Here is a 15,141-nt window from a genome sequence, read left to right on the forward strand (position 1 = left end):
GGTTGAGGGGAGGGCTCTGGGGGGAAGTGTAATGGCCTTTAGCGTCTTCAGGACAAACCAACATTGATTCCTGAGTGTTGTCTGAGATGCAATTAGGGTTATCAGCAGGCAGACATCATGCAAGGAGGCTGGGAAGAGGGAACAGTGGTGCAGAGGGATTTTTCCTGGTCCTGATGCTGCCCTCATGCTTTGAGACCTTTCTGGGCATGTCTCTGGCACTAGGGTCAAAAATGAGCCCTCTCATGACATCTTTGTGGGGATGCCTTCAGAAATGGTTATGGAGGGCTTCTCCTGTCCCTACTGGGGGAGGGATGGGGAACCTCCTTACTCCAGGAATGGGCTCTGGGGGAGAGGAGCTTTCATGGCTACATATTCCCAGCAGCAGTGAGAGCAGCACAAGCCCCCCTGTACACCTCACTGTGAATTAATATAACCTGTTCTGGATTATATTTCAGAACAGGTTATATTAATTCACAGTGAGGTGATAATAATAATAATAATCTCTTTCAGTGCATAGGGAACTGTTTGTACATTACCATTCATCTAAACTGATATACGTACATGTCAGCATAATTTAATTTTAATTTTTGCCCAGGATCTGTGTTTGGGGTAGCATTGTTTTAGATGCAGCACTGTCAGGTACCACAAAGGAAAGTCAAGTTCAGCTTTGGTCTCCCTCATTTACCATTAGTGGGAGCCCCACATGGATCTTGGCATGTTATCCTCTTGTCCAAAAAGTAAAAGTTTGCCTCCCTTTCCACAGCAGGCAACTATGGGTCTCTTCATCCAGTTTTTACACTCTTGTGCAAAGTAAGGCAGATTGGCAGAAGCCAGGTTCTGGGCCCTGCACAAAATCTGAGAGGGTTTTGGAGTGGGATGTCAAACTTCTCAAGATCTTTGGAGTCAACACAAAGTTTTATTGTGGTACAATCCCATATAAACCAAACATTGTTTCAAAAATTTCTTTTTCAACTGGAAAACTGAGAACTTTCTCCACACAGATTTGAGTTAGTGACATCAAATTCATGTATGGTTGAAATAGGGAAGTGCAGATGCTCGTGGCAGAGCAGGGATGCAGCTGCCTGGCACTTCCCCCAGGGCTCCCAGAACAAGGCAGCATTCCAGACACTGTCCTCTCCTCTTGCCCTGCTGTAAGTCAGTGCCACGGGAGGATTTCCAGCAGCATCTCGGTCATGTTCCACATCTCTGGCTGTAAATGGAAGCTGCAGCCCCCAGCCAGCGTGAGAACTGTGAGGAGAGGAGAGGCAGTTCCAGGTCCCTGAGACAAGGACCCTCTCAAGACACAGCTCTGGCCACCCTGATTCACAGGAAGCCTGTGGCTTGTGAAGGGGCTCAGCTGTAGCTTTTCCACATGAAAGTTTCGCTTGGAAGGCGAATGAATGTCATGGCCCCAGCCTGGCTCCAGTCAAGAGGGTGTCCTTTCCTCTCTGTTCAACTTTGTTACCCTCTCCCTGCCTCTGTTTTTTCTGGATACAAATGTTTCTGAGCACATCTGTTAATACTCACTGTGGGAAGCTCCCCTGGGAACACCATTTCTTGGTAGACTTCCCTCTTTCATAATCACTTATTTATTATACAACACTGGTGTATTCCCAGCATCTAAATATGTCCTCTGAGAACTCGCTCGGTCTCAGGGGCAGATAGACTGATATAGACTGGGATCATTCATGGGGAATCAGGAATTGCTTTAACGAGGTTTTTTTTCTCTGACCCTTCTCCATCAAAAAGAAAATGGCTGGGTGTCTAATGATTAAAACTAAAAGGCTTCCTCTTTCACACTTTCACGAGAGTGTTTGGGTTTGAGTGTGATGATTAGAGCCAACCACTCTATTGTGACCACAGGTGGATGTAATTATAAAAATGCTTTATCTTTATATCCTTGAGGGAATAACTCTGCCATCAGTGCAAATGAAATCATTCCTATTTTGTACAGATAAGATTCAGGTTTTTTGGATTCACAAATGAAACAATACACAGTTGAAGACCAATAATATTATTAGTCACTCATACAAATATTTAAATAAGTTTGGCTGCCTGGGTTTCCTAGACCCCTTAAAAATTGCAGGCCTCTTCCTACATGGAGCTGTGGATGTAACAAATGCCCTTTTTTCAGCTCACCTGGATAAAACATTGAACAAATGAAACAATACACAATTGAAGACCAATAATATTATTAGTCACACATACTAATTGTGATAAAATATTTAAATAAGTTTGGCTGACTGGCTTTCTTAGACCCCTTAAAAATTGCAGGCATCTTCCTACATGAAGCTGTGGATGTAACAAATGCCCTTTCTTCAGTTCACCTGGATAAAACATTTGGCTCCTGGCACATGAGTGTTTCCCAGCCAGACCTGACTGTTGAATAAAAAGAAGCAGAAATGAAGTTCTGTGGTAATCTGTGTTACATGTTAAACTGTTGTTTCAGCTGCCACCTTTATGGAGCACTGGAAGAGAAAACAGATGCGCCTCAACTACAGGTGGGACCTGACTGGGTTTGAAGAGGAGGAGGTTTGTCCCTTCAGTTCTGACTCTTTGCTTTCTGCCCTGCTGTTGCCCTGACCTTACAGACTTTGCCTCATGTTCCTGGGAGGGTTCCATCCTACAGGAGGAAGGAAAATCCCTATACATGAAGCGTTTGAGGTTTCTGTAGCAAAGGCATGACTAGTCCGGTCCTGTTGCCATGGGAACATAATTGTATAGCCACAAAATGTGACTATTTTTTTTTTCTTTTTGAAGTGTGGGGTCACACCTAGCAGTGTAGGCATGGAATATCCAGCTCAGACCTTCTGCTGAAGTCAGGGTGGCAAGAGCCAAGGACCTCATTCATCACACACTGCTGTAAATCAGAAATGAGTGCATTGAAGCTGATAAAGTTACAGTGCTGTAAAAAAAGCACTGAAAAATTCCTGTTAACTTTAACGATGCAGGATCAAGCCCTGACTTGGAAAATACCTCAGAAAGCATTGCCAGACATGTGGGCTTGAGGCATGGGGAGGGACACAGTGTGGAGGTGGTGGAGTTTTTTGCAGTGGCTAAAAAAAAAGCAATACCTCTGGCCAGGTTTATTCTAAATCTGCTGAAGAGAATAAAGGAGAAAAGGCCCAAATCTGTATGAAGAAAAGACCTTCAAAATCAATGAAGTTTTGGAAAGAGAGGAGAGAAAATCCTCAGTCAGCTAAGAAACTGTTTTCCACCTTTTTGGCTTTGATTTTGCCACTTTACAGAAAATAAAGGGGACACCTTCCCAGAGCAGAGCACAGTCCCAGCCCCCAGCCTTGCCCTGCTGCTGTTATTAAAAGAAGTATGACCTCCCTTGTCATGTCTCTAGATGTCCTAAATAGATACACAACAAATACTGCTCACGTGAAACACAAGCCTCAGCAGCCCTTCCTGGCTTTGACACCCTGCAGCTTGCTGAGCCTGGCACAGCCATGGCTCCCCTCGCCCCCAGAGCCTTTCTGTAGGAATTATCTCCCCTTAATATGTTTATCTCCTCCAAAATAGATTTAGGTGCCCTGTGCCAGCAGCCTCTGCGCTGGTCCATACCTATTTACTGGGGGAGAATATAGAGATTTATTTCCTGGACACTATATGCTCCTTTATTTTTGGTAACTTGTTAGCATCCATGAAAGTGAAGAGGATTAAGTGTATCTTTTCAATGGCAGCTTCATGTCTGAGTCCAGAGCTCTGCACAGCCAAACCAGCACCTGTCAATTCCATATATTTTATTCTGTGTTTTTGGTGGTCACTGATAAATAATACAGTCATGGGTTTTTCACAGGATTTTAGGTTCTCCTGTTGCTGATTTGGGGGAAACTTAAGCTAGAATCACATTGAACAGTCTGGGTTTTAAGTGAAATGCTAAAGCACAAAGTATCTCATTTTCTGGTGTTTTTAGAGATGCCAGGTTCACACAATACTTGCAGTAATGTTAATTAATATAGAACATGAATAGACTGGGTTTTCTCCAATAGTGTCTAACCATCCACTGTATCTATCTTTGTTTCATGTAACTTTTAATATATAAAAACAATATGACCTGGAACAGTTCAGTAATCAAATTTTTATTTATTTGTTTTTTGTTTTTTCTTGTTTTTCGTGGTTTTTTTCTGGTTTCCTGAAGGAGGCAGTCAAGGTTTGGAAAACATTTTTTTTTTCAAATTGCTCCTACCTTTTTTATTCCATGTCTACTGATGAATGCCATCTTTTGATCTCCATTTCTCCTTTTTCAAGCATCAGATTTGCTTTGGAACCCCCACTGATTGCTTTGCCTTTACACCCTTCCCCTCTCCACTTGTTCAGACTTTTTTCAGCTCCGTTCTGTTTCCCATCCAATGCATAATTTTGAATTCTGACTCTTATGAATGCGTAATTGTCGGGAATTCTGAACCCATGAATCTTCCTCAGTCTTTTGGCTGTCTCTTACTTCCAAGTGTTTCCTACACTTCCTCCTGCAATGCAGATAGAGAATCTGTGGATGCTGTCCTGGACAGAATTAGGGGAACACCCCAACTGGCAATTTTATGGGATCCCAAAGACATGTATTTTGCATACTTACAGCAGAAAATTAATCCTCTCATGAGCTGAGGATCACTGAAATTGGTTAATGATGTTCAACTTTTTTAAAAAATAGATATAACTAAAACCCAAGCATCATGAGCTGTGCTGTCTGCAGGTTGTGCTGCATATCTCATATATTAAATGTAATCTACACAGCACTGCACATTGCTGTCCAAATTATTCTGCAGCTGCTCCTGTATTCACAGGACTTAACATTTTTTAATTATAATCAACTATCAATTCACATGAATGACATACCAAGTGAATTGAAATTCAGTTAGAAAACTCAGAAATTATCAGGAAATCAACCTGCAGAGAGTTCATCTGTAGCTGATAGAGAAAATAAATAATCTTGCTTTTTTTTATTAAATATGACTTCTTTCACAGGATCATCCAAGAGCAGAATATGAAGCAAAAGTTTTAGAAAAATCATTGAGAAAAGAACACAAACATAAAGAGGTAACGTAAAAATATTCATTTGTTTCCCTTATGAAAAAGAAGGTTGTTACAGCAGGCAGTGACCCAAGACTAATAAATAGGCAAAAAGTAGTCAATGCTCACTGTGTTTAAGTTCCAGGTGTCTTCTTCCACACATGAGATGCTCGGGGTCTGCCAGGCACAAGACCTGATTAAATCTAGAAATGACTTAACTAATTAGATTCAGGAGTGTGGCTCAGGGAAACTAACAGAGCCTCATCAAAGAGGTGCTCCTCTAACACTAATAAATCAAGTTTGAGAAAACTGTAACAAACCATCTTGTTCTATGCATTAAAAGTACCTAAAGCCTCTCAGGAGAAGTTCTCTGTCTTGCTGGACTTTCTCTGCAAATAAAGATATTAATGAAGAGTACTAACTCCAATTTCCACGCCAAATTCCAGCTTTGGCATTAACTTTCTGCCTTTTAAAACCACAGCTTCCCCTTTTATCCCACTGAACGAGGCAGTGCTCACTTATGCTCTGAATTTACTCTATGTCACTGTGAGAGAGGTGCTGCCTGTCACCCCAGGAGCACCTGCCTCTTGCCAAGGGATGCCACAATCCCTACAAGCAGCTTCCCTGCCCTTTCACTGGAGCTGGAATTCCTTTCCTGTCAGGAGCAGAACGATTTGGGAAAGCTCCTTTTCTCCCCTGCCCACTTATGCCCCCATCCTACCTGAGGTTATTCCCCCTTCACTACAAGGAGTGAGCCATTTGTGTGCCGTGGTTTTATTGAGAAATGTAAAAACTCCAACATAAAATTTGGCAGAATTTCCTCTCTTGTGTCTGTTGCCAGTGGCACTACAACGTGGAACTGTTCCCTAAATTTGGATTTTATGGCAACCCTGTGAAAATACAACTGCAATAACATTTACACTCTTTAGGGGAGCACATATAGATGAATGTTAAAGTAAGTTTATACTTGAGTACCACTGGGCCCCTCTTAACAGATGCTACAGAGCTGCTGGTGGTGTGTTCCCATTAATCTATAGGATGCTGTATATCAGTGGTTCAGGGCCATAAGCAAATCAAATCCCTTTTAAAATCCCTTGCAGAAGAGAAACAATTTGGGTTGCTGCACTATGATAGACTAGGTAAAGGATTTTGGATACAGACTTTACTTTATTCCATTAAAAACCTGTAACTTGCTCTACTTTTGAGTATAATCAGAATTCAAATCTTAAATGTGGAAGGCTAATCAGACAACTAATGAATGGTGGCCCTCTAATATTGGAAAATGGAAGTTGAGCAATTAAGAAAGGATTTTTTTTTTAACCAGACTATTTATAAGTTTTTGGGCTGTGTTCAATTTGGATGTTACTAATTTGGGAAACGTGAGAAAAAGAGAGGTTTTTTTCTGAAAGACTTGGTGGTTATCTTTTATTGGGATCTAGTGTGTTAAAGTTCAAATTCGACAGTTGTAACACTTGAAAACCTTCTTAAAGAAAAAATATCTAAAGCTAAACCAAAATTGCTTGTAGTTTTTCAAGAGAAACCTAATTTAAAAAAAAAAAAAAACCAAAAATTAAAGGAAAAAAAAATCTGCTCATTCTTTACACCTCATAAAATATAAAGCAGAGCACAATCCTATATTAAAAAGGTAATATCATTTGCAGGATTGCCTGATGTTCCCTAGGATTTGGGGCAAGCATTTATCTTTTCTTGCTGATATATTTTATTAACTTAAAGCTGAAACACAAAGCCTTAACCAAGCTAACAGAGCATTCACTTGTGCTAAAGTGGTGTGTCAGTAGAGAATATGGAATTAATTAATGGAATTAATTGAGCAGTGCTTTGTAATTCCATATTTCCCAATCCTTTTCTGTTTCCTTTGATTGCCCATCAGAAGCACCGATATTTTCCAGAAGAGACAGCAAACAAATGGAGACAAAGAGTTAAGAATGTCATGGCTGGGGTGAAATTGGTTCTTTTTATACAAACTTATGAAGAAACTCAAATTATGAGTAATTATGGAAGACACAAATCAATTTGGTTTTGGCTGTCGAACCTTTGTTTAATATTCACATTCAGTTCTGGGTTTCTTCCCCTTCCTTGCCTCATTCCTTCAGCAATTTTTGGGACACTGCTCCATGAGTTGGGAATGGCACTGCATGGCTAATCTTAGATTTCCCATCCTGGATGTTATGTTTTGCAGAGGAGCATGGGCCATGTGCCGAAAGAGCCGCTTGCACTTCCCTGAGACAACATGCATGTCATAAAAATAAAATTTGAGCAATATTTTTACGTGCATTACAACATGTACATCATCCTCTGAGATGTTCCTTTTGCTGTTGATTTTCTGTGTTTCAAGACAATTCCCGGCATCCAAGTTTGTGAAGGACTCCAGAGGAGCAAAGCTCTTCTAAATTAATATTTTGTAGCCAAAATTCAGGCAGTGGCTGATTGATTGGGTTTAGGGAATACAGAGAATATACAGAGTTGTTATATAGAAAATGACAAAATGGTTTGGGTTGGAAAGGACCTTAAAGACCACCTCATTCCAGCCCCCCCCTTCTATAATTCCTATTATTGTAGTCCATTGAATATCATAGGAATAGCCAGGTAAAATTAAAAGTCACTCATATCAAATGGAACTTTAAGTCTTGCCACACATCAAAACCTAATCTTCCCATCTTCCCTGTCAACTGAGTGTTCACCTTGGAGCTACTCTGTAGCATGAATTCATTTAATGCTTAAATCTGTATTTCAGTGGAGCCAGTGGTGCAACAGCAGAGCTGCAAATATTAACTGTGGAAGGGGGGAGGAAGGAGGGGCATTTTTGTAGGGAAAGCAAAAGAAAATATTTAACAGCAAGAGAGACCTTACTTTATGGTTTATGACAACCTATTTGCATGTTTCCTTCAAAAAGTACACAGAAAAATCTGGTTTATTTATACTCCTAGCACAGACACTTGACCAGTCTGAACCTGGATACGGAGTAAACAATTTGCCTGTGTGGAATTGTGCCTGTAAACACTGTGTCTGCATCTTCTAACTGGTTGTGGTTTTGCCAGCCTTTTCTTCCCCCTCTCTGTTCTCATCACGTGTGCAGAATCACACTCTCCTTCTTTATCAAATGTACCTTTTTCTTTTTCCCACCAAAAAAAACTTTAGACGGATAAAGAGAAGCTGACATGGAAGGATCGTTTTCCAGCCTATTTAACCAATTTTGTTGGCATCATCTTCATGGTAAGCATCACCTGGCAAAACCTGAAATTTTTTGTTACTGAAACATTGTATGGAAGAGAAGTGATAGGAAACTTTATCAGGTGGGTGTAGTTCAAAATGGCTTTTTTCCAGTGAAAAAATTCAAGCATTTTATTGGTTCATGATCTGAAATCTTTGCAAGAGCTTGAATTTCTACTTTGCTGTCTTTTTCCAATAAACATAAAAGATTACTAAACTAGGGGAGGGGAAAGTGAGGACACAGAAATGGAAATTCCTACACCATTGATGGGATGAAGCTTAAAAAGTACAGAGAGCCCTCTCAGAAAGTAGAGACCAACATCATTTTTATAGTCAAACTTTAGGAAATAACTGATCTTGCCAGTTGGAATCATAATTGCAATGATTTTTAATAAATCAGTCAAATTTGGAGCTATGCCATCTAACAAGAGAATTGCAAACAGAGCACTTAATTCAAGGAAAATGTAAAATAATGATGAGAACAGCCTTCTTCCATTTGCTGATAAAGCATCAGCATTTAAAACAAATGTTGACAGAAACAATAATAATTCAAGTCATGGAACAGATTGGCAGATATAGTGAAAAAAGCCTAAACCCTTTCCAAAGGTAGAATTTCTCAGACTAAGTCAATTATTTTGGTTTTTTGCTGTAGGGATTTTGGCTTAAGGTTAAGTTTTTTAAATATTTGTATTTTCAGAGAACAGAAATGCAACAAATCTCTTATGCTCAGCTGAAGAATCCAGTATCTTTTCAGAACCATGTTTTAAACTCATTCCTTTATTTAAGCAATGAAAAATTGAGAGAGATTTTACTGAGCCAGGAAGTGTGTTGATTTAATCAGATTTAATTTCACTTTGTGGTTATGAGAGCACAGTGAGCCTGTCTAAGGGATTTGAAGGCTGGCGTGTAGAGTGAAGCTGAAATACTCCATTGTTTAAAATGGAGTATTTGTTTCAAATTTGGAATATTTGTTTCAATTAAACAAAATTTTTTGTTTCTCACAAAGGAAACACCATGTGTATATACTGCTGAAATATACTTTTCATATTAGTATTTATTAATTACAATCATTACTTATATTCATTAGTAATATAAAGTATTTTAGAATTTATTTCTTAGTAATATGTAGTATTTTTTAATGCTGATAAGCGTGGAGTTTACATTTTGGTACCTTTTAAAAAAAAAGCCTTTTGCCTGTGATTGTGGCATCCCAGTGCCATTCTTTTTCCTGTGATTTTTAAGTAAAAAAGGGGACTCCTTTCCCACAGTTCATCAAGGCCTTAATGCAGTATTGGGTGGACTTGGGTGTGGCCCAGAGATCCCATTTTTAAGGTTATTTCTAAATCCCAAACAAAGAATTGGAAGGCAAACCTTTGGTAAGGTTTTGGGCGATTCTTCCTGGCAGGTTGGGCTGACGTTCGCCATCGTGTTCGGGGTGATCATCTACAGGATCTCCACGGCCGCGGCCCTGGCCATCAGCTCCACGCCCTCGGGGCGCTCCAGCGTGCGCGTCACCGTCACCGCCACCGCCGTCATCATCAACCTGGTGGTCATCATCATCCTGGACGAGGTGTACGGCTGCATCGCCAGGTGGCTCACGCAGATCGGTGCGTTGGAACCTCAGCTCGCCACAAGGGGGTCAAATCTGAGCACCCAGATCACTGGGGATCTTGAGTAGGCACATTTGTGCCTAAAATTCCACTGTGGAACTTTTATTATTATTATTATTATTATTTCCAAGAAATTGTCAGTAACCAAAGGTCCAGGAATCTTTTCAGGTCAAGTTTTTCGCACCTACAAATGATTGTCATGAAGGTCAGGCAGGTGTGGAACTAAATTGGAATTGCCATTGTAACGTGTCTGACTGGTGGGATCCTCAGCAGATTGACCACTGACCTCAGTGCAGCCATACTGCTTTTATATATATACATATATATAGCTCTGTACATATATATCCCTTTGTTTAAAAGGGGGCTTTTAAACAAATGATGTGATGATGTTCTCCAAAACCCACATTTATAAGATCTTGAAATGATTCCAGGTAGGATAATTCCTTAACGTTTCTCATCCATGTCCCATTGGTTCCAGAGGTGCCAAAGACCGACAAGAACTTTGAGGAGCGGCTGATTTTCAAGGCTTTCCTGCTGAAATTTGTCAATGCCTACACCCCCATTTTCTACGTGGCTTTCTTCAAGGGCCGGTGAGTGATGGAAAGCCTATTCAGTTTCAGCTTCTTGGAGGCCTTTTCAAGACTAAACATCAGGTGGTCCCACTCAGAGGCATGGAATATGGCATAAATTATTTTAGGAATCAAATATTGAAAGTATAAAATCCGTCTGATGTTTTTAACTCGTTGTGCCCTAGATTTGTTGGACGTCCGGGCGACTATGTCTACATTTTCCATTCCTTCCGAATGGAAGAGGTAATTGAATTTCTATCCTGTTTGGGGTCATATTGGATGGATGGGGTAGAGGAGATGTTTTGACTGACCTCTCTTTTGTTCACCCCAGTGTGCCCCAGGAGGTTGCCTAATGGAGTTGTGTATCCAGCTCAGTATTATCATGTTGGGCAAGCAGCTGATCCAGAACAATTTGTTTGAGATTGGCATCCCGTAAGTAGCAACTTCTGTACTTTCTTATTTTAATTATTGTGCCTGGCAATGCAAAACAACTGAGAAATGAGCACTGAGTGAGCAGAATGGAGTGCTCAGCAAATTGTCTCCATTTCCCTCAGAAAAATGAAGAAGTTTATACGATACTTGAAATTGAAGCGTCGGCGTTCTCTAGACCATGAAGAGCACATGAAGAAAAAGCAGCGCTATGAAGTGGACTATAACCTGGAGCCCTTTGCTGGACTCACCCCTGAGTACATGGAAATGAGTGAGTGAGGTGGAAAGAAGGCATTTTAAACTGTAATTATTGTGACTAATTGGGATGGAGAGCTGAGCTTTTTGAACTGTACATTCAGCAGACAGTGGATATGAGATAACTGAATTATTAACGTGTTCAGTTGGACTGGAGCATGTTTCAGCCAACCCTGGCTGCTGGAGGGCTGAATTGTGCTCTCTGCTGTTTGCAAGCCCTTACTGTAGAATGATATTTTAGATCTTTTGTTTCAAGCCATGTAACATATCACTGTCAAGTTTCAAATGCAAATGATTAAGTGGCATCTACTTGAGATTGTGAGGCATATTTTACCATCGGTTGAACCCTTCACTGGAAGTAAGTTAGTTCAGATTTGATTATTTCCACACCAGAGTCTTTTATCTGATATCTGAACTAAATCTTCTGAGAGCAGTGCTTGTCTGTAGACCTGGTTGTACTTGACAGATCGCATAGAATTTTTTTTTCAAGTAGTATGTCATGTTGAGTGAGATAAATTAGAATATCTGGTGACCTTGATATTCAGAGTACTTGAAGCAGATGGGAATTCAGTGGGACAAACTGAATGGCCATGCTGCCAGTTCCTAAAAATAAGAAAAGATGCTGTTACTGAGATCAGCATTTGGAAGTAACAGGAGAAAGATGGGCACTGGCAGTACCAGGATGAGCATGACATCCATACAAAAAGCAAATATGATCCCAGGTTATAGGAAGCAAGTTATTCCTGGAAGAGGCAGGAATCAGCCATGTCCTTTCCATAGCTTCCAGTGAAGGCCAAAAACCTGCCAGGTGGAACATGGCAAGCGTAGGTAGAGCCAGCATGGTCACTGCCATAATCCCACTCCTTCAGGTGACTCCTGTGCCAGCTTTGCCCACGGAAAAATTGTTTTAGGAGCTTCCCCATCCTTCTGGTTACTATTGCCTTGCCTTTTACATGGCGGCAACTGGGCCTTCCATACCCAAATAGAGCAGCCATCATGCAAACTGTGCCTGACACAGAAAATGGGATTGAGTCTCCCAGAAGTCATCACCTCATCAGAATTTAGGGACTGGCACTGATGTGGTGATGGGTGCATTTGGTAAATACTGACAACAGGCACTGAAATGTTTTCTTTTTCTTTCCAGTTATCCAGTTTGGGTTTGTAACTTTGTTTGTTGCCTCCTTCCCTCTGGCACCTTTGTTTGCTTTATTGAACAACATAATTGAAATCCGTCTGGATGCCAAAAAATTTGTTACTGAGCTGAGGAGACCGGTAGCAGTGAGAGCAAAGGATATAGGTAAGTGGATATTGTTATTGTATCCCTGTTTGTTTATTCCTGGATTGATGGCAGGATATTGTTATGCTCAGCTAGTTTCAATAACAGGGAGATATTTATAGGAAAAGTCAAAACATTCAGCTGTGGCCTACCTGTGAATTGTCATAATTTATTGAGGCTTTACCTTTAAAATAGGAAGACCAAAGCTTTAAATTCAGATGAATATTTCATTAAGTAAATATTACCACTTTTTAAATCAAAATGATCAATGCAGTAGAAAAATATCTCACACAGTTCTGACATCAACAGCCCTTCTTGGCAATGCAGTTTTCGTGCAGAAGCAAAAATTTCCGCATTTAACAACTCTGCACTGGCCTCAGAAATACTCTTGGGAATGAGAGGAGACTCAAAAGCCTGTGGGTAGATGGATCCCTCTGTCCCTGCTCAGCAGGAAGGTCAGAAGGATGCAAACTGCAGTGGATGGAGCTGGAGCTGGGCTCTGTGGCTGTGTGGGAACAAGAGCCAAGTCCTGCCCTTACAGGGGGCTCACACCTATGGGTGTTTGTAATGAGGAGCTGCTTCTCCCAAATGGTGTTTCCTTATGAATCAAAAGCTCATTACAATAAAAATAAAAGTAGAAATAAAATAACTGTCCTTGTTACAGACCCAAGCAGCAAGAGCAGAAGTTTATCTGTTATTAAACTCTAAGTTCATTCTGCTGCAGTACAGGCAGAGTTTTTCTTTGGGCTCATCCTTGTATCCTAGGGATCATCCCAGACTTGAAGGACACATCATGTTTTGCCATGACTTTGCTTTGGGGGTGTTTTGTTGTGCCTCCCTGATTTATGCTGCAGGTTCAGATTGCTGGTGGAATTGATTGGGAGAGTGATGTTGACTTTTTTGATTGTGGTGGGGTTTTGATTATTTTTTGTTTCTGAGGATGTGTTAATTGCAACTCATTGCAGTTCAACCCCATTCTTCAAAACCTGAAAAAAATAGGTTCCAAAACACAGTTGGACTCCTTTTGCTTACAAGCCATTGAATTAACTTTTTATAATTTGTTCTTTTTCTATTTAAAATATAACTAGCTCAGCACAATCATACATGCTCCCAACTCTGTTAACTGCAGATGTAATTTATCTCATTTTAAGGACTAGAACAGCATTTACATGTTTGTCTCCTTCCTCAGGAATCTGGTATAATATCCTCAGAGGTATTGGAAAGCTTGCTGTCATCATAAACGTAAGTAAATCAGCATGACTTAAATTTGAATTCAATAGGCTGGCTGTTCCATTCTGCTCCATTAGTTTTATTTCAGTACAAAATCCCTTCAATCAAGTGAAAGTATATGATTGAGAAATTTTTGGAAATATTTGAGGATGAGTTGCTGTGTTTATTTTCAAGCTGTGATGGCAGGAGCAATAATATAAAGTAGTAAGTAGTCACTGCTGCTTTTTTCCAGAATGTTTTTGTAAAACAGTTCTGTCCTTCAAACAAATATGACCACAGCTGCTTACTTTTACTCTTTTGAAATACTCTCAGTAGCAAAAGATGTATTTTTTCATTTCAATGCTATTTTGGGTAAGGTGAGAACCAGTTCAGCTCCTCAGAGTGCAGAATCCCTCCATCGATCTGCCCTCAAGCTGCATTGCTTCTACTCAGAGAGCTTCGATAATCCTGAAAAAAAAAGGTTTATTTCAACATTTCACAAAAATTTAGCAGGTCTTAATATATTAATGCATGTACTTCTGCACTATTCTATGTGAATAGACATCCACAATGATCATCCTCTTTGCACCTCAGCTGAGGGAAAGATGAAAACAAAGGCCAGCTGAAATTCAACATGTTTGCAGTGCAGCAAAGCAGGGGCTCTGTAGGGCTCATGGCCACATGGCTATGGACTCCCTTGGGTTTTTTTTTACATTATCCAGACTTGAAATCCCTTCATTTTGTCCCCAGGGTTCTGTTGTGCTATGGCAAACCCATTCTTTTGGTGTGCTGCCTTAGTTTGTCTTTCCCATTTCTCCTCTTTTCCTTTGGAAATAATTTCTCTGTTTTTCTCTTTTGTTCTGTGTAGTCGTGTAGTCTTTCCTCGCCAATACTCAGTGTTAGTTTTCCCTCTTTGATCAATGTACTGCTTCTCTTTACCATAAAATAAGTAAAACATTTTGTACTGTTTGTTCCACATGTACATGAGATTTGTGCCAGTGGCAATGTTTCATAATGATGATAAATGAGGAAGGCTAAAGTCATGAGGAACTCAGCCCAATTGACTGCTGTGCCTTTTCCCCACGATATTTTCAGAAAATTTTAAATAACTGGATGAAATGCAACTTCTGTGGCCATAAAAATAGAACTGGGCTCAGTCTCCTCATCCTTTTATCTTGATGAAGTTAAGCACCACACACAATTAACATTTTTCAATGCAATGAGACTTTGAAGAGTCAAATCACCGTGGGTTGTTTGCAGGACGGAAAAGCAGCTGGAAATCAATCAGTTGGGCCTTGTCCAAGGCAACAGGGAGAAGCTGTGACGGGGACACAGGGAAGCAGAGCTGTGGTAGCTCTCCCCTGGTGCTGGGGGGTGCAGCTGCTCCATTTTTGGGGGCCCAGGTTGTCACCCACACAGACAGCTCAGCTGGCGTAGCACTGCTCCAGGGAATACGCTGCACCTCAGGAGAGCGGGCAGTGAGCAATCCCTTGCTGGTGCAGTGAGCAATCCCTTGCTGGTGCAGTGAATGCTCCACTCTCAGGGC

General features: G+C 40.6%; 1 protein-coding gene across 1 annotated transcript in view; it reads left to right on the plus strand.

Moving 5' to 3' along the window:
• The window catches only part of ANO1 (anoctamin 1), a 71,413-nt gene that overhangs the window by 50,832 nt on the left and 5,440 nt on the right, over positions 1–15,141 (plus strand). The window contains exons 14-24 of the mRNA XM_059474406.1: positions 2,450–2,532; positions 4,148–4,159; positions 4,972–5,043; positions 8,176–8,250; positions 9,653–9,854; positions 10,336–10,447; positions 10,612–10,669; positions 10,758–10,858; positions 10,981–11,126; positions 12,255–12,407; positions 13,576–13,628. Coding sequence (XP_059330389.1) covers positions 2,450–2,532; positions 4,148–4,159; positions 4,972–5,043; positions 8,176–8,250; positions 9,653–9,854; positions 10,336–10,447; positions 10,612–10,669; positions 10,758–10,858; positions 10,981–11,126; positions 12,255–12,407; positions 13,576–13,628 — 1,067 coding nt within the window. The remainder of the gene's footprint in view (positions 1–2,449; positions 2,533–4,147; positions 4,160–4,971; positions 5,044–8,175; positions 8,251–9,652; positions 9,855–10,335; positions 10,448–10,611; positions 10,670–10,757; positions 10,859–10,980; positions 11,127–12,254; positions 12,408–13,575; positions 13,629–15,141) is intronic.

Source organism: Ammospiza nelsoni, chromosome 6, assembly GCF_027579445.1.
Source record: "Ammospiza nelsoni isolate bAmmNel1 chromosome 6, bAmmNel1.pri, whole genome shotgun sequence".
Classification (NCBI taxonomy): Eukaryota; Metazoa; Chordata; class Aves; order Passeriformes; family Passerellidae; genus Ammospiza; species Ammospiza nelsoni.